The sequence below is a fragment of the Chrysemys picta genome, chromosome 1, assembly GCF_011386835.1.
Source record: "Chrysemys picta bellii isolate R12L10 chromosome 1, ASM1138683v2, whole genome shotgun sequence".
NCBI classification, from domain to species: domain Eukaryota; kingdom Metazoa; phylum Chordata; order Testudines; family Emydidae; genus Chrysemys; species Chrysemys picta.
In genome coordinates, this window is record NC_088791.1 from 288,417,428 (window position 1) to 288,437,655 (window position 20,228).

The window sequence follows — 20,228 nt, forward strand, 5'->3', positions numbered from 1 at the left end:
TTTGCATCATCACAGCATTGCAAAATATAGTGTATACGCCAGTTTCTGCCTCCAAAATCTCATTCATTCCTATATACCCATGCACCTCCTCCCTAAATTGTACCCTCCTTTCTTAACCACCTACATTCCTCCATACACACAACACCCATCTTCCCCCACCCACCCTTTTGCACCCCTACATTCCTCCAACCACATCTTCCCTAGTTTGCACCCCCCCCCCCAAATCGTCTGTCCTCCTTGTTGAGTAGGCTTGATAGTTTAAAAAAAAAGAAATATTTAGGAGTATGTACAATAGAACAAACACTATCTTTCATTACTGAAAATGTATCTGTCAGTGGAAGCTGAAGAATAAAATCTCTTTCAGAGAACCCAAAAAGAGTTGCCTTTTTTCAAAATGACCAGAGGCCTGCCCTCAGTGAGAATATCCTCTTACAAAATAGCCATTGTCTCTCAAAAGGGAATAAAGCCAACATGCCCTCAGGGAAGATGGTAACACTCTATGTCTGTCAGGAGGTGAATGGAGACAGCGTCTGTCTCTGCTAAGGGCATCATCTGGCCAGGGCCGACTCCAGGGTTTTTGCTGCCCCAAGCAGCAACAACAACAAAAAAAGCCGTGATCGTGATCTGCGGCAACTCTACCGCCGTCACTTCATTCTTCGGCGGCAATTCGGCAGCAGGTCCTTCACTCCGAGAGGGAGTGAGGGACCCGCCGCCAAATTGCCACCGAAGAGCTGGACGTGCCGCCCCCCCTCCATTGGCCGCCCCAAGCACCTGCTTGCTACGCTGATGAGAACAATGGGAGATGGCAGCCAACTGAACCCAGTTTTTCCTGGAATTCTCTGAAATAAAATATTATTATTCTGCCTCTGTTGAAGAAGAAACATTCAGGTATGAAGAATAAAACCAAAATGTGACAATTATTCCTAAATAAACAATTGTCAAATTAGACTGAACTATTACAATGTTAAGGGTTTTAGATCAAGAATTCAAAAGCTAGGAAATTCTAAAAGTTAAGGTTGCAACATTAACTCTGCCATGTTGCACATATAACGCGGTACAATTTTCATTAATAATAAATACAGTAAAATCTCAGAGTTATGAACACCAGAGTTATGAACTGATCAGTCATCCACACACTTCATTTGGAACCAGAAGTACACAATCAGGCAGCAGCAGAGACAAAAAAATAAAATAAGAAAGCAAATACAGTATAGTACTGTATTAAACGTAAACTACTAAAAAAATAAAGGGAAAGTTTACAAAAAGATTTGCAAAGGTAAGGAAACTGCTTCTGTGATTGTTTAATTTAAATTAAGACAGTTAAAAGCATCATTTTTTCTTCTGCATAGCAAAGTTTCAAAGCTGTATTAAGTCCATGTTCAGTTGTAAACTTTTGAAAGAACAACCATAATATTTTGTTCAGAGTTACAAACATTTCAGAGTTATGAAAAACTTCCATTCCCAAGGTGTTCAGAACTCTGAGGTTCTACTGTAGTAATGTTTTGCACTGAAAAACTGAGAGAGCAGAAAAAAATGTTGTATGCAATGTTGCCAATTGATGGTGCTCAAAGCAATTTTAACTTTTCTTTGCTAGAGGTCACAATCTCAAAGCCTTGCCTAAAGAAGTTTAGCCAGAATTTTTTTAATGGAAAAAGTATTTTTTCACACCTTTCAAAATCAAAAAGGGATTGTGAAGGGAATTAGTTAAAACTTTCTGAACATATTTGCCTTTGGACAGATAGCAAGTATTTAAAAAATCAGTCCAAAAGCATAGGAATTTAACTGAAATTGTTTTGCAACTATTCTCATAGCCAATCCTCTCTAAAATTGTTAGAACCATATCCTAAGAATATACTGTTAATCATACATGCAGATTTTACACTATCAATGGAATATTGCTGGAAAAAAGATGGGAGGCTGGCATTTTATGAAATAATTATTGCAAAGATGCAGCAGATAATTTTCAAAGTTACACAGCAAATAAAAAGTTATTCCTTCTTCAGATTAGAAAAAAATATTGATAATATTATAAATTTACAGACCAAAGGCCAAATACTAGAAATGGAGCAAAGCCCTTTAATGTGGGCTTTGCTCACATCAACAAAAAAGTCACAGGGCTAAAGGTCAGAATCCTCAACATCAACAGCCCACAGACCCTAGGAATGGAGAAGTAGAAACAACACATGCTTTTCCTATATGTTGGGTTTAGGAACAGTGGATTTGTATAGTGGCCACTTTTTGCGGCCACTCACATTACAGAGACTATCACAGAGATTTTCTTCACAGTACGAAAGGTGGTGCTGTCCTTCTGCTGCACCTGGCCTGCACAAATCTTTTGAACCTTATTTGGGCAGGCGAGGCATCCAAGGATTTGGCCCAATGAGACTGCTGAACTTCAGTTTTTATATAAAAACTGGTTTGAGTTATGCAAGCTCACAATAACCCACAAGGAGGAGGGCTGAAGTTAAATATTCTGTTAAAACAGCCAAGTCTTCCTATATTAAGTTTTTCTAAGGTGCCCATTAATGCACTATTTAAAAAAACACTAACATTTTAAATCTTTCCTCTTATAAAACATTCTCTCACTTTGATAGTGTACACTAAGTTTTAGCCAGCAGCAGTTTTTACCCTAGAATTATTAAACTTCACAAACACAGAGGTTAACTGATTGCCCTGGCATAAGAGCACACTTGCAAACTGCATTCACTTTTAGAGTCTGGGAACAGGTATAAGAAATGTACATGTTTGAATTTTTCACACTGCTCCTATAATTCAAAATAAACTGGGATTCTTTAAATAATCAACTTTCAGAAACTGTTGGTTAATAACATACTATTAAAGAAAAAGTTAACATCTGAAATATTAGGAGTTGTGGGTTCTATCTTGCTTGATTGCCTTGATTTCAATGAGACTATTCACCTGAGTAAGGCTAGCAGAATTTGGTCCTAAATTTGTACAACACATTTACAGATTTAAATAAAGATTTTCTGATGTCACAGCATAACTTTGTTACATTGGGCATATGCTCCCCTCCATTCTGTGTAGCACAGGGGAGCAGATGGAATTAAATGTAGCTTGGCATGCTGTACAAGGGCTGCTATGCAGCATCATCCCCTAGTAACACGTAGCCACTATTAGCTCCTGTAGAAAACAGACAGCAGAGCGGCAACATAAAAAAAAGGGCATGTCACCTTCAGGAAAGGGTAGTAGTCAAAGAACATCTGTTATACATGGAGTGTTCTCAGTTTAAAGAACTGTAACATGATGAAATATGCATCAGAAGTTCCTGCTGCTCTCAGGAGCAATAAGTCTCTTTCACAACATACAAAGCCCACTCGGGACAAGGAGGTTATATGAGAACAGCTGCTGGGATGAAGGGGAAGTGGTAGCAGGACATGGAAGCCAGCTCAGCTGCCATTTTGAATTTTGGGGTAGCTGATAAGTGTATGGTGGCAGAGTGCATTGAGTACATATACATTAGCATCCCTGGGGTTTAGACCCAACTTGAAATTAGTTTTAATCAGTTAATGTTGTTACAGCACTGTGTCTAAGCAAAGCCCCTATAAATGCTAAGTAGTATTATTATATTCTATGGATTCTTGCCTCGGAGCACTCAGCAGTCCACACCTACTGCCAGTTCTGCACCACAGCCAGCCATGTGTCATAGAGGAGAGGATGCTCACTGACAAAAAGTCTTGGGATTATTCAATGCAAATTTTCCCCTTCTGTGCATTTTAATCTAGGGAGGGAGGATATGGCCCATCATCGCATTTAATTATGTACATGCTCTAATTATGTAATTTAAATAACTGAATACACACACAAACATAGACACGTACTTTTAAATAAAACTGAATTCCATACAAGAAACTATAATAAAGGAAGGGAAAGTTATAATATTAGCCCACCAAATCAAGAACTTTCTCACAAAAAAGAGTAAAGGGTACAATTCTGTCACAAAAGTATGAATTTATATGTGTATGCCTAAAATTTCTATTAACAAAAGTAAGCACAACAGAATAGCTGTTTACTACACAGAAAAATATATAAAACCTAAAACAATAAGAACTGTCTCTTTTTTGGTTGCCTTGTTCCAAAGTTGTTGATCTCTCAATGCCCCCACTTTTCTTTCCATTTACAGAAAGAATCTGAAAGAACATTGTTAGCTCAAGATAATAATTTTGACACAGAAGTGCTTCATCTTACTGAGCACTGTGAGCCTTTTCTCTGCTTTTCTTGCAGTAAAAAAGCACAAAGCTTTACTATGTGAAATACTTATGAATTCCAAGACTTCCAAGAACAAATCACAGTACTATGACTTTGTTCCTGACTACAGCTAAGGAGGTTTCAAAATAAGGATTACAGAAAAAGGTATAGAGTCTTAAACTGGGGGTGAGGGTATTAAGGAGTGAGTGGGGAGGGGAGGGGAGATGACTTTTGCATTTCTAGCTTTCAGAAATACATGTAGAAATGAGCATCTACAGTATAGCTCCCAAACCTTACCCTTTACACCCAGAGTTCAAACACAAGACCTGTTGTTAAACAGTTGTGAGCTTGAGGAATATCCTAGGTACTGATGTGCAAACAAGCACACCAAGCAAACAGCATTTGAATTGGAGTAATATTTATCCAGGTCAGGTTTCAATCCCTTCCCCTTTAAGAGTTCATCAGCATCATACACCAAATTAATCTGGTGCTGAAACTGTGTCTACAAAATAAAAACATAAAGATATAGATGCAAAAATATGGAAATCATTTCACAACTGACCCTTCAAATAGCAGGGCTGGGAGCCAGTCCCACAGGACAAGTCTTCTTTCCCACAGCCAATGGGAAGAAGGTCCCTGGAGGAGAGGAACAGACTGGCAGGCTTGGGGTAGAACTGGGAAAGTACAGCTGTCTGGGATGGCCAACCTCCAGGTAAAATGGAAGGTGAATTGTTGGGAGAAAAAACGAAGTAGCCTGTAAAATGTTGTCTGACAAAGTGGCATAACACAGCAAATGGTGCACATACAATTCCCTGCTGTCTGATTATCCCTTTGTATTGCAAAGACACATTTCTATTTCCATATAGATACACAAGTACTTTTCGGTATGTTTTGAAAGTCAGTCATAGAGAGTTTCCCCCTATTTTTTTGTCTAAATAGCTTTATTTAGTTTCTCCCATATACTTAAGTACATTGCCAATACACCAGGATATCCTAGTGGTGAGCCCAAACAAAATTTTGGTTGAAAATCTGGTATGGATGAACCCAACTCCAACTGAAACGCAGCTTGTGATAATGGGTATTTTCATGCAAAGTGTGCTGCTCACTGACTCTTCAACTCCTGTAACATCTGCCTAAATTTATCTGTGTTATATATAAGGGCAGTAAATAGATAGAGACACTAACCTGACCCCTTCTCCCATCAGAGGGTCAACACTTCATATAATTTTTCTGTCCATTTTTAGCATAGCATCCTCTTCCTCATCCCGCTCCCCCTTTGCTCCCACTGCTAGAGCTCCCAAAAGCTTCAAAGACTTGAGGGGAGCATATTGGTGGAGGGAGGCAGCATGCAGGAATTCTCTTGTCTTTATGGCAGAAACCCAGCATATTGGCTTGGACCCTGCTTCTCAGCAGCTGTTATTGTCTCCTGGCCTGACATCACAAAATGCCATCAGAGAACCTATGTTCAATATGGAATTGAGACTGAAAATGCAGACATTCAATCTAAAAATTAACTGGTAGACTCGAATTTAAAAACAAAACATGCAAACAAAAAGGGGATTCATTATTAAAGGACTTTTAAAGGATGGGACAAAAAAACAAAAACAAACCCTTCCTCTCACAATATAATAAACACACTGTACATCCTCCAGTTCAGTAAATACGAGCTGGGTGTCAGACAGGCTCAGGCTTAGTTTTGTTCAAAATATAATTTGGGGGGATTCTGAGATACTTCTCAGAATCACACATTTTAGATGTTATGATCATCTGGTCTGGCCTTCTACATAACAAAGGCCACGTAATTTCATCCAATAATTTTTGCATCTAGCCCAACAACTTGTGGCTGAACTTTGCTAATGCATATGTTTTATGCTCATTGGTCTTACAGGAGAGGTCGCTATGAAATATTAGAGGGGCAGTACATTTGCAGAGACTACTTCAGATCTATATTTTTGGTCAGAAAGTCTTGGTTTTGGCTTGTGCTACCTTTAAAATCATTGAACAAGTATTTAGTTCTATAAGCATTCAAAATGGACAGCTTATAAGATTCAACAGGAGAACTTTTTAAGCGAAAGTGGACTTCAGCAAAGCCATTTGAGTATTATTATTACCAAAAATGCTAGATGATTGTGTCAAAAGCAGTAATACACCTATGGAAATTCACAATGTTCAGTCTGTTCCCTTCACCTAGGACTTTCATGAGGAGGACGCGGCCAGCGGTACAGTTGATCAGACTCGCAAGCTTAGAAGTGCTGTTTTCTTGAACAATCTACTGATAAGAACATAAGAATGGCCATACTGGGTCAGACCAATGGTCCATCTAGCCCATTATCCTGTCTTCTGACAGTGGTCAATGACAGATACTTCAGAGGGAATGAACAGAACAGGTAATCATCAAATTATCTATCCCCTGTCTCCCATTCCCAGCTTCTGGCAAACAGAGGCTAGGGACACTTCAGAGCACGCTTTTGCATTCGTGCCCATCCTGGCTAATAGCCGTTGAGGGACCTATCCTCCATGAATCTATCTAGTTCTTTTTTTAACCCTGTTATAGTCTTGGCCTTCATAACATCCTCTGGCAAAGAGTTCCACAGGTAGACTGTAGGTGTGTGAATAAATACTTCCTTTTACTTGTTTTAAACCTGCTGCCTATTAATTTCATTTGGTGACCCCTAGTTCTTCTGTTATGAGGAGTAAATAACACTTCCTTATTTATTTTCTCCACAGCAGTCATGATTTTATAGATCTCTATCATATTCCTCCTAAGTCATCTCTTTCCAAGTTGAAAGTCCTCGTCTTTTCTCTTCTCAGATGGAACCTGATCCATACCCCTAATCATTTTTGTTGCCCTTTTCTGTACCTTTTCCAATATATCTTTTTTGAGATGGGGTGACCACAACAGCACACAGTATTCAAGATGTGGACATACCATGGGTTTATATACAGGCAATATGATATTTGCTGTCTTATTATCTATCCCTTTCTTAATAATTTCCAACATTTTGTTAGCTTTTTAACTGCTGCTGCACACTGAGTGGATGTTGTCAGAGAACTATCCACAATGACTCAAAGATCTCTTTCTTGAGTGGTAACAGATAATTAAGACCCCATCGTTTTATATGTATCATTTGGATTATGTTTTCCAATGTGCATTACTTTGCATTTATCAACACTGAATTTCATCTGCCATTTTGTTGCCCAGTCATCCAGTTTTGTGAGATCCCTTTGTAACTCTTCACAGTCTGCTGTGGACTCAACTATCTTGAGTAGTTTTGTATTATCTGCAAATTTTGCCACCTCACTTTTTACCCCTTTTTACAGATCATTGATGAATATATTGGACAGTACTGATCACAGTACAGACCCTTGGGGGAGATCACTATTTGCCGCTCTCCATTCTGAAAACTGACAATTTATTCCCATCCTTTGTTTCCTATCTTTTAACCAGTTACTGATCCATAAGAGGACCTTCCCATGACAGCTTACTTTGCTTAAGAGCCTCTGGTGAGGGACCTTGTCAAAGGCTTTATGAAAATCTAAGTACACTATATCCACTGGATCACCCTTGTCCACATGCTTGTTGACCCCCTCAAAGAATTCTAGTAGATTAGTGAGTCATGATTTCTCTTTACAAAAACCATGTTTACTTCCCAAATAATTCATGTTAATCTATGTGGCTGATAATTCTGTTCTTTACTATAGTTTCAACCAATTTGCCTGGTACTGAAGTTAGGCTTACCAGCCTGTATTTGCCAGGATTGCCTCTGGAGCCTTTTTTCAAAATTGGCATCACATTAGCTATCCTCCAGGCATCTTGTACAGAAGCTGATTTAAATGATAGGTTATATACTACAGTTAGTAGTGCTGAAATTTCACATTTGTGTTCCTTCAGAATTCTTGGGTGAATACCATCTTGTCCTGGTGACTTATTACTGTTTAACTTATCAATTTGTTCCAAAACCCTCCTCTAATGGCACATCAATCAGGGACAGTTCCTCAGATTTGTCATCTAAAAAGAATGGCTCAGGTTTGGAAATCTCCCTCACATCCTCAGCAGTGAAGACCTTATCTTCTTTGAGTACTCCTTTAGCATCTCAATCATCCAGTTGCCTAGGGTTACCATATTTCAACAAGCAAAAAAGAGGACAGGAGGAGCCCCGCCCTAGCCCCGCCCCTGCCCCTCCCACTTCCCGCCCCCCCAGAACCCCCAACCCTCCCCCCGTTCCTTGTCCCCTGACTGCCCCCTCCTGGGACCCCTGCCCCTAACTGCCCCCCAGGACTCCACTCCCTATCTAAGCCTCCTTGCCTCTTGTCCCCTGACTGCCCCAACCCTTATCCACACCCCCACCCCCAGACAGACCCCTGGGACTCCCACGCCCCATCCAACCACTTCCCACCCCCTGACAGCCCCCCCCAGAACTCCCAACCCATCTAAACCCCTCTGCTCCCTGTCCCCTGACTGCTCCGATCCCTCTCCCCACTCCTGCCCCCTGACAGCTCCCCCCCAGAACTCCCAGCCCCCTACCCCCCCGCTCCTTGTCCCCTGACTGCTCCGATCCCTCTCCCCACTCCTGCCCCCTGACAGCTCCCCCCCAGAACTCCCAGCCCCCTACCCCCCCGCTCCTTGTCCCCTGACTGCTCCGATCCCTCTCCCCACTCCTGCCCCCTGACAGCTCCCCCCCAGAACTCCCAGCCCCCTACCCCCCCGCTCCTTGTCCCCTGACTGCTCCGATCCCTCTCCCCACTCCTGCCCCCTGACAGCTCCCCCCCAGAACTCCCAGCCCCCTACCCCCCCGCTCCTTGTCCCCTGACTGCTCCGATCCCTCTCCCCACTCCTGCCCCCTGACAGCTCCCCCCCAGAACTCCCAGCCCCCCACCCCCCCACTCCTTGTCCCCTAACTGCCCCCTCCTAAGACCCCCCCCAACTGCCCCCCAGGACCCTACTCCCTACCTGTACCCTGACTGCCCAAAACTTTCTCCACTCCCCCCAAAAAGCCCCCCCCGTTTCTTGACTGCCACCTCCAGAACCTTCCTGCCCCCTGGCCCCCTTACCCTGCTGCTCAGAACAGGGTGTTGGGCTCTGTGCCAGCCGGACACATGGCTGAGCTCCCCAGCACAACAAAACCCGGTCCCTGGCCCTGCACAGGGCTGCGGGACCGGGCTGCAGGAGGAGGAGCTGCTGCCGGCTCAGAATGCAGGGCGGATCCGGCTCCTCTCCAGCTGCTCCGGAGTCCAGCCTGGGACTTTCCTGCAGCCCTCCCAGCCACTCGCTCTGCTCTGCCGGGGGAGGGGCGAAATCCCGGACATTGTGAGTGCTTTACAAATTCCCCCCGGACGCTATTTTTAGAACAAAAAGGAGGACATGTCCGGGTAAATCCGGACGAATGGTAACCCTACAGTTGCCCCACTGGTTGTTTAGCAGGCTTCGTGCTTCTGATGTACTTATTTTTTTTTCTGTTACTTTTTGAGTCTTTGTCTAGCTTTCCTTCCAAATTCTTTTTTGGCCTTCCTAATTATATTTTTACACTTCACTTGCCAGAGTTTATGCTCCTTTCTATTTTCTCAATGGAATTTAACTTCCACTTTTTAAAAGATTCCTTTTCTGCCTCTATCTGCTTCTTTTACTTTGTTGTTTAGCCATGTTGGCATTTTTTTGGTCCTCTATGTTTTTTTTTTAATTTGGGGTATACATTTAAATTGAGCCTCTATTATGGTATCTTTAAAAAGTTTCCATGCAGCTTGCAAGGATTTCAGTTTTGGCACTGTACCTTTTAATTTCTGTTTAATTAACTTCCTCATTTTTGTGTAGCTGCCCTTTCCGAAATTAAACGGTACTGGGGTGGGCTGCTTTGGTGTTTCTCCCTCCCCCCGAACAGGGATGTTAAATTTTATTATGCTATGGTCACTATTACCAAGCAGTTCAGCTATGTTAACCTCTTGGACAAGATCCTGTGCTCCACTTAAGACTAAATAAAGAATTGCCTCTCCTCTTGTGGGTTCCAAGAAGCAGTCATTTAAGATGTCAAGAAACTTTATCTCTGCTGCCGATCCTGATGTGACATGTATTCAGTCAGATAATTGAAACCCCCATTACTACTGAGTTTTTAAAATTTTTATAACCTTTCTAATCTCCCTGAACACTTCACAGTCACTATCACCATCCTGGTCAGATGGGCAGTAATATATCCGTATTGCTAAATTCTTATTATTCAAGCATGGACTTACTATCCATAGAGATTCTATGGTACAGTTTGGTTCATTTAAGATTTTTACTTCATTTGACTCTATGCTTTCTTTCATATATAGCACCATTCCCTCACCAGTACGACCTATTCTGTCCTTCTGATATATTTTGTACCCTGGTATTACCGTGTTACAGTAGTTATGCTCATTCCACCAAGTTTCTGTGATACCTATTATACCAATACCCTCATTTAGTATGAGCCCTCAAGTTCACCCATCTTAATACTTAGACTTCTAGCATTTGTACATAAGCGCTTTAAAATTTTTTCACTTTTTAGCTGTGTGCCATTATGTAATGTAATTGAATGGGACTCTTTAATTTTACGGTTTCTCATCAGATCCTACTCACTGCACAAAATTAAGAAAGCTTTGGAACTGATCATAAAATCCATAAATAAATAATAAAAGCCACAGTGGGTTCTGAGTCTTAAACTAAAATCCCCATTGTTAAAATGATATCGCATTACCCAAATATCTCACAGGGTGTTGGTTACTGATTTGGTCAGAGACATCTGGCTAGATAAGTCATTTCATTGATACAACAGCTTTGTTGCTAGCATTTCCCATGGCAACTGCTTACATAAAACTAACAGATGTGCTTGCTTAAAACACAGAAGTCAGAAAAGGGGTGGGAATACTAGGGAATGTATGGTAAGGAACAAATCTGATAGGGATAAAACCTCATTTCTTTTGGACACTATCAAATAGTTTCTATACTCTATAGATCTAGAAACTGATACTTCTAAATCAGAATGAGAAAAGTCTCTGGGACATCAAAAGGTAAGAGACTCTACGTATAAACAAGCTGGCATTGCTCTGGGTCTGGATAACACTGAATCAGATGAAAGTGAAGAATGGGTATTGCGTGCAAGTCCTGACATACAACAGCAAGGTAGTCTCTTACCTGACCATGTTAGGGGTAACCAAGTTGGAGTGGATGATACTCTTGGACATAAAGATTCTTAGGTGGCGTCAGAACAAGTAGTGCAGTCTGACAGCTATTCACATTCTGGGCACAGAGAGAATGTGATAGAAGATGTTCTGTCCGGGGGGGAAAACCTATGGGAGGAAGCAATGTTGAACAAAATATTTCATAGGTTGTGTCAGTTTTTGGGGGACTCCCAACCTGAATCAGTTTCTCAGCAGAGGCAATCACCAAACTGTGAAAAGGAATTTCTCCACAATCTTCTTGTTTGGATATCTCATTAAATTAATGCACTTGTATAACAACCCATCATTCCAAATGGCATAAAAAGCATTGGTGATGGTGTCAGAGAGCAGAACAGAATTGTGCCTGATCTTTCCTCACTGACCATCAAGGGCTGATTTTCAGTCAATTAAACAGATCCCACTGGCTTTTAATTATCCTGAGGACCTCAGGAATTGTGACGAGGCTGTCAAGGGGGAGATCAGAAAAATTCTTGGTTAAAAATTCTGATAATCTCATGCTTACTATTGGGGAATCAATGCAGAGTACTAGATTTTAAGAATAAATTATCACACTCTTGCTCAAAGAGTGGAAAAAATCAACAAATAAGCTACAACAGACTTTAAGGGACTTTGTTCTGTGGACAAACTCAAGAGTTCAGAATATTCTTTCAGATGTTAAAACACTGATAATGTTTTTGTTATAAGAATGTTGCAGGTAGGCCTACTTCAGTTAAGATGCATATGTATTTTTGTTGTAAGAAGAAAGAAGTATTATATTTTGGAGTTGATGCTTTAGTATCTCTTATTTTTCTTGGGTGTTCATTTTGCCCCTTTTATACTGGTTAGCTGTGTTGTGTAAATTAGGGCAAAACTGTACCCTCTTGCAGAGAAACCTGGCAAGCAGATTATAGGGTTTAAAGGAGTCTCTGACATGAATCTTGAAGAATTTCCTTCTAATCTTCCTCTCAGGAGGCTCCTCTGTCCTTTCTTTTCTCTCAAGAATAAAGTTATTGTTAACTAGGCAACAGCATTTACGCAAACTCCTCCTGTGAGGTGTGGATGAAAAGCAAACTTTGATACCATATATTTGAAATTCTGATATCACACCTTGTGTCACAGCAAATATTGAGCAAGGCTATCAGATTCAGAGAGACTTGATCTCAAAAGTAATTTTGACAATAAAATGAAAAAATAGTTGTATGTAGGAAAAAGTAGGAAAAACACAGGATGTAAACCAAAATAGAAATGAAATAGAAATCCTGCAGCATTCTAACCAGGAAAAGGATTTAGGGGTAATTAGAAAAAAATCCAGCTTTGTGGATAGCTGCAAGAAATGGAAAATAGATTTCTAGGATGCACTAACAGAAGGATGGAATACAAATTATTTTGCTATTGTACTAGTCATTTTCTAGATACCATTTAGAATATGATTTTCAGTTCTGGTCACCTTTTCCAGGAAAAAATATTATTGCCCTTATGTTTAAACCATAGGTATCCAAAAGGATGATTCCAGTATTTAAAAAATACTATTGAAAAAAAAATACTATGAGCTATTTCAGTTGGAGCAGCAAAGAGTTTCAAAGTAACTTAACAGGAACTATTCAAAGCTGTTAAAAGTGTTTAACAAAGGGAATGAGTTCAAACTGTCCTGTCTGGTGAAAGGGTTAAAATAACTCAGGGATACAACCTAAAAATGAGGCATAAACAAAAAATTCTGGCAAAACCATAAGCATATTGAATAATTGCTTAGTAAGAATAGTGAATCAGATAGTGTAAATAAGTTTAAAAGACAGCTAGACGTTTTTATAGAAAGAGAGGACTGAAGTATACAGCAGGATGGCTTCACTGAAATAACTGAATGGAGACATGCTTGTTTAGTACACAAGACTTATTGTTCCAGTGACTTTTTTAAAAGTGTGTGTTTTTTTTTCCATTGAGGCCAAATGTCTAGTTTTGATAAAAATTCCCTCATTTGCAGTTTCTCCCATATATAATAGTATTCAGGCCAGCGCGAAACAAAAAGTGCCATCTGTAGACTTCCCCTTCAAAATCAAACTTTCTCAACAGCAGAAGTATCGGGGCTTTGCTCACCACTGTTTCTTTCCTTTGGTGGAAGCCGAGAAGTGAGTGGGTTGTGCAGATCCCCATATCCAGCCAGAAGCTATTTCTACCCTAGACATTTTTTTCATAAAATTTCCCATTTTGCTACCACTGTGTGGCTGTACAGGTGGTAGCATAAGTGTAGATCAACCACTGACATTTAACCACCCTGTCATTTAGACCTGCTCTAAGCCAGGTTAGATGACACAGTTGTTAACATATCAGTAACCAGTTCACACTAGTGTTCCCGCTGCTGCTACCATGGCTGGGCCTGGAGCTATACTTCAGATAGGAATGCTTGGAAATTATATACAAAAGTTTGCAGACACAAACTCAGGCCAAGAGTTTCAAAACCCTAACATTAGGTTCCTGAATCCATTTAAACACCGTCTGATATTAAAAAGTGCTGAACACCTAATAATTCCAATTGACCTCAGATCAACAAAAGCAACAGCATTTTAAATCTATTTAAACAAACACCACCTGGCTTAATTTTTTGTTACAAATTGATGGTTTTCCATCCTTGAGTGCAAACTAGAATGATGACAGAGCCAGTAATTCTGCTACCACTTTGAGCTCTGGTCTATACAGCTGGTTTTTGGCCACTCTTTCATTTCCTTTACCCTGGAAGGCAATTTTTCTTTATGGAAAACAAGACCATTTTCAACAGAGGGTCCTGTGGCACCTTTGAGACTAACAGAAGTATTGGGAGCATATGCTCCCAATACTTCTGTTAGTCTCAAAGGTGCCACAGGACCCTCTGTTGCTTTTTACAGATTCAGACTAACACGGCTACCCCTCTGATACTTAAGATACTTAAGACCATTTTCTTTCACTATCTTACTTGTCACACGTCTCCTCCCACAAACTAGCCTTTTCATTCAAAAAACAAAACCTATTTTCTGAAGAGAAAGAATACACTGGTGCAGGTACAATTATTGAGCCCAATACTGCTTGCATTAAAATCAACAGTAAAACAATCATTGATTCAGTAGGAACAGAATTGGGCTTTTGGGTTTCATTCCTGCAATGATCTCTGCATGGATGAACCTCTGTGTCCATATGAAGTTTAGTGAAGCTTTGGAACCTTAGTCTACATAACTTTACCATCCATTTTGTTACTGAAGAACTCACAGGAAACAACAAATGAATATCATTACCCTTTTTAATTACATTTGAAAAATAGCTCCCTTTGCCATCTCTATGTTTACATTTAATTTGTTGTGTAAAACCCCCAAAACAGATTTACCTAAATGCTTCCTGCTGATATTCAGCAACAGATTGCACTTAACATTCATAGTTCAATTTCTGTATAAAAAGAAACTGAGGAAGTAATATGAGCCAATTGCATGAGTAGTTTTTTGATTAATAGGACCCCTCATCCAGATATGATGACAAATGCAAACTTCTGAATAGCTCTTTGCATGATTACAAAAATAAGCAATACGAATGGTTGACTAAATTTGCTTACTAGTCTTTTTGTAATCTGACCTGTACCTGGGTTGATGTATATAACATGTTGCTGCACAAAATGCAACAATACAAACTGTCTTTTAACCCTTTTCTAAAAATGCACCTGTTTTGTTTAGATTATTAGAACATAACTTTCCTAATTCTACTTTTTTTTAGTCTTTTGGAATTCCATTGTACTTTCAGGTTACCTGTTATGTTGAAGCCTGGAGACCCTGTCCTCTGTTTTCTATACAAAAACTGAGAAACTTAGATCCATGTTCAAACAGTTTCTTTCTTTTTTTTTTTTAAAGTCCAGCACTGCATCTTTATACAGATCAATGTCCAATTATAAGCAGAGTCACTGTGGTAAAAGGTCAGGAAAAAAAATAATCTTTCTGGCATTTATTACTTGGAAAACAAGGCCTTGTATGAGGTCAACCCTCCAATACACACAGAATAAATTATACTGCAGCATTATAAATATTGTACACAACAAAAATTATATTGCAATCTCAACATGATCAGAAAAATGAAGTAGAGCATGTATTTGCTGATGAATGTGCTACAGATCAGACTGTGCTAGAGGCAAAAATCTAGTTCCAATTAATCACCAATTAATAAAAAGCTTATAATGTATTTCTGCTTAATTATAAATATAGCTTCTCATTAAGAATGACTTAATTAATCAATTTTTAAATATCCTTAACATTGTGAATCACTTTCCACACAACAGAGTAAAATGACTAACAGATATGTGACAGTAAATTCAAAAGAATTCATTTGTTCATTTCCTCATTGCCTTTGAGACTACAAACAAAACACACAAACACACATGATGCTGGAGCATTCAGTTTGGCTGACATTGTTAGGAAATGTCATATTTCTTTTGAAATAGAAAATATAATTAGTGAAAAGGCATAAAAAAAATGAATTGGACACAGACTTTGAGGCAATAAACATGCTTATTTATCAGAATGTATGCTTATAGAGCATTGCCGCTGTCCTAGTATAAATCATTGTAGCAGCTTCACAGACACTTATCTGCGTCTTTCTTAGGGTGTGAATGAAATGATTATACTGAAAATCATATGATGCCATTATTTGACACTTTGCTTCTTATATTGCAATGAATAGTGAAGTCAATGTTACAAATAGGAAAATATAGCCATGAACTGAAAATTTCTTCTGATCCAGTTTTTTGTTTTTTTTCCCCTCTGATATCCCAGGTCTTTTCTTAAACCTCACTCCAAACTATGTAAAGAATAGAAATAACTGGATGTTATTTTGTCTGTTGTTGTAATCATATCTAATTTCAATTTTCAAGGCATGCCTAGGCAGAAAGACTGTACACTATACATATATGGAAATGTCCATGCAAACAAAGTATACTCTAATAGTTTTGGAAAAATACTAATTTTTAATGATTTTTTTAAATCTTATTTGGAATAAAAAAAAGGCTATTGCAGTTTCATGTTCATACTTAAAGATATTGAACATTCTTTGCTCTGGGCCAAGATTTACTGTTTCATCTGATAGTATTATCAATGGGCTATTCCACCATGATAAACTCCAACTGTAGCACTAATAGGTTTATAATGATTGCTTAAGCTTTACATTTTGTAGGCATTGAAAGCTTCACTCACCTTGCTCAAGTGGCTGGCTTTTAGTTGAAGTAGTTTTCATCTTGAGTGCCTCCCTAACAGACATGTCACAGCAGGAGCCTTTGTTAGTGTCTTGGTCACTGTCAGCCTGATCACTGTCCCCATGCCCGCTGTCCCTCAAGCTGGCTCTTTCTGGGTCCTTGAACGTGGAGCTACTGAAATACATATTTAAAAAAAAGAGAAAGAGTTGTATTTACTTGTTCCAATTTGAATTGTACTCTCTGGCAAAGCAATTTTGACAAGAATGCAAATGGGGAAGCCGAGAAAGTTATTTAATAGGCCTTACCTTTGAACAAACTGCTGCCTGCTGCCCATGTAATTGGGCTCTGCGGGAAAATTGTCTGTCTGTGAAAGAGAAGGAAAAAAATACGTATAGTTGTACACTGGACAAATCTCCTGCAGAGCAACAAGATTTCCTAGAGGAGAAATGATTAATAATTCAAAAAAATCCCTTAATCTTCAGATTTGTACATTTTAATTAAATTGGAAAATGCTGGCATGTAATTATGTACTCAGAACAATTAAATGATTCCGGTCCACAAATTACCTGCTAAAGTAAACAATGAGGCTCCAATAAGTGGTATTCTCTGTCAGTAACCTGACAGATGACACTGTTTATGTTTTTTCATTAGTTAGATATTAAGACTGATGGTTATTAGAGAGGAAAGAAAAAATTACCCAATTTTTGCATATTACAAAAGTGAATTATTCAATAATACTCATTTTTAACATAGTTACATCATCTACTGGGATTCTGATGCCTTTATTGCTGAATACAATTTCATTTAAACTAGTACATTGCTTTTGAATTGCAAAAAAACTAGTTTAAGAATCTTTGTGTTTGTGGCTTATGAGTCTTTTCTTTTAAATATTACTGGAAACAAATGCAAGCTTTAAGCATATATTTGATTTTGTCTCTCTAATTAATTCTCATCAGTATTAATAGCTGTATCTGAACAATAGGGAATGCATGCACACAATAACATTAAATGATTGTTGTTGCCAAACATTTTTTAAAAAGAAGATATTTTATAAAGTCTGTGACTAGTGTATTTTTAGCAGTATGAGCTAAGTAACTGTAGAACAGGAGTATTTACAGCATCCAGACTGACATGGAGTTCTGCCAAAGGGAACTGAATTCCCCTTGTATCATCAACTACAGTTCTTTTGGTGAAAGAGAGAGAAAGAGACTGTATCTTTCATAAAACACCATATACTATACATTCATACACGTCACTTCTTCTTGCAGCTGACTTAGCGACAAAGCTTCTACTGTTTTCTGAAACACTTCATATCACGCCATTATGCTCCACAGCAATAAGTTCTGGAACAGCATCTAGCGCATAAGTATCAGTAACACAGGGAGCACTTAATTAACGAAGCAGAAGGCCCAAGGTAAGGTTTAATGTTGCAGGACAAGTGTTTACATAAATGACTAGTCTCTTAAATATTTGTTTTCCCTATTCGCTCCCAACTTAATTTCTTAGGTTTGTTTATTGTTATGTGCAACTGATGAAGACCCACTGCAATAAGAATGATTTGCTGCCGTTTGTAGGGTGCATGGGAAGTTTGGGAGAATGTGACCCTACATCTGAAATCTATTCTTCTAAGTTGCTTGCTGCAACCAACTATCAAACATCTATCAGTCTCCCAGTATATGCAAAATAAATTTAGCTATATAACTTGTGGTGGGTTTTTTTTTAAACTACAGATTATGTGGGGGAAAAAACTACATTCTCTCACCCACTAATTAAAGAAGAGTATTTATTCTGTGGGTTTTCCCCCCCTTACTGCTTATTAACTCTTTGGCACAGACAGCTGGTACAGTATAACCAGGCATTTTGTATTAACATTTGAAGTAGTTTCAAATTTCAGATTTGAAATGCACCACACTGTGTATGTTGATTTAAAAATAATCTGATTTTGCACATGTGAGAGTTTTCTTTTAAGAGGCATAGCAATGCAAATCATATGTCTGACAATAGAATCAGACTTTTACTCCACTTTTTTCAAAATAAAATGTTTTAGATTTATGTCTCCAATTCATTGTTGTAGCCTCAAATCTTCACAGTGCTTTTCAAATATAGGGGTTTATATATGCATATAGCAACTGATTTTATTCAGATGTTAGAAGGTAAAAGGGAATTCTGTTGTGGGAAATATCATATTCTTAGGTATAACCTAAGAAAATGTAGTCTAGAGAACTGGAACTTTGGAATTATGGGTTCTAATCCCAGCTCTTTCATTGGCTTTTTGTGTGACCTTAGGCAAATCTCTTAGGACCAGATTTTCAGAAGTGCTCAGTTCTTACTATTGAGGCTAGATTTTGAAAAGTGCTCACAGTAGGAGCTGTAGGGAGCTGAACACTTTTGAAAATCCAGCCATTTCATTTAGATGCCTAAACAGAAGCAGTTTGGTGCTTGGCCCTTTTGAAACCTGATCCTTAATATCTACTATCAAAAAAAGCCTCTGTTAGCTTTTTATTTCTATTAAGCTTGCTACTTAACATGTAGGCTATAATGTACATATAGCAATGAATAGTACAGTTTTAAAAATTAGTTATTTAAAGGAATTAAAATAACAATAATGGAATGGGGGAAGACAGATAAACTATAAGAATACTTATGTTCTCTCTTAAGTGTTCACGTTAAATACCACATAACATATCCCCAAAACAACCTTAATTCTGCCCCCATATCCTGTTCAATCTCAGCCTATAGACCAGAAACGCTCTTATACTTACCCAACCTACAGTATATATGTTCTGAAAACAGTCTACCACTGTTCACAAATCACAGGTCATCCAACCCAGCATAATGGTTATAGCCAATAGAACCAACCACAGACCATTTTCCAGATCCCATTCATCTTAACTATTATTGGCCAGAGATGCCAACCTCTTCCTCTTATCTTCAATAGTCAGACATTTGCCTCTTCCTAATCCCAACGATCTATTATGTTCAAGAGACCACCCAGAATCAACACTGTTCCCATCTATCATTCCACTATGAGGCAAAAAGCCAAAGTTACCTCATCCAGTATATTTATATAGACTGGATAGCTCAATATAATTTCCTTTTTTATCTTCCTAAAGTCAAAGATGCTATCTTACAGATACAAGCCAGATATTAAATTTAGCTCAATCCACCTTACATCTATGCCCATGCCTCATAATACTCTGTTCAAACTTTGTCTAGATTCTTGGAACTGCACCAATCATCACACCATCTGTATCATACATATCCTCCCAAGGAATAATAACCAAATCACAACAGGCCATTTCTGCAAACTTCTCACCCTCCTTCCTCCGAGGCACTCAGGGTTATGATATTTAAATTAATAAATAATAAATAATAATAATAATAAACAATTAATTTCCTTTCCTTCACCAAGGCTTGCACATTACTTACTTATATAAAGGAAGAGAGATAGAGTAGGTCTAGAACATATTATTACACTTTCATATGTAATCCATGGGCCAGTGCCAATGGTATACCTGGGGAAAGGGTTTAGATGGCTTTTCTCCATCTTTCCCTTCCAATCCCGGGATCATCTGAATGTATTTGATCACTGGTGCAAGACAGAGCAAGCCATGTTACACTGTTTTGTACTTGCCCCATAACAGTATTGCCAGTA

The 20,228-nt window shown here is 38.9% G+C and overlaps 1 protein-coding gene across 23 annotated transcripts in view; it reads right to left on the bottom strand.

Moving 5' to 3' along the window:
• The window catches only part of PCDH17 (protocadherin 17), a 105,479-nt gene that overhangs the window by 57,107 nt on the left and 28,144 nt on the right, over positions 1-20,228 (bottom strand). For 12 of the 23 annotated variants that reach the window (XR_002888678.3, XR_002888680.3, XR_010597764.1 and 9 more), the window contains 2 exons: positions 16,879-16,937; positions 16,575-16,747 (listed from right to left, as the gene is read on the bottom strand). Coding sequence is in view for 15 of the 23 variants with exons in the window: in XM_024104224.3 (XP_023959992.1) it covers positions 16,575-16,747; positions 16,879-16,937 (232 nt within the window). In the remaining 8 variants the exon portion in view is untranslated. Of the gene's footprint in view, positions 1-11,353; positions 11,509-14,516; positions 16,183-16,574; positions 16,748-16,878; positions 16,938-20,228 lie in introns of those variants that run through there. The other 11 variants (XR_010597761.1, XR_010597762.1, XM_024104214.3 and 8 more) reach the window with 5 other exon arrangements.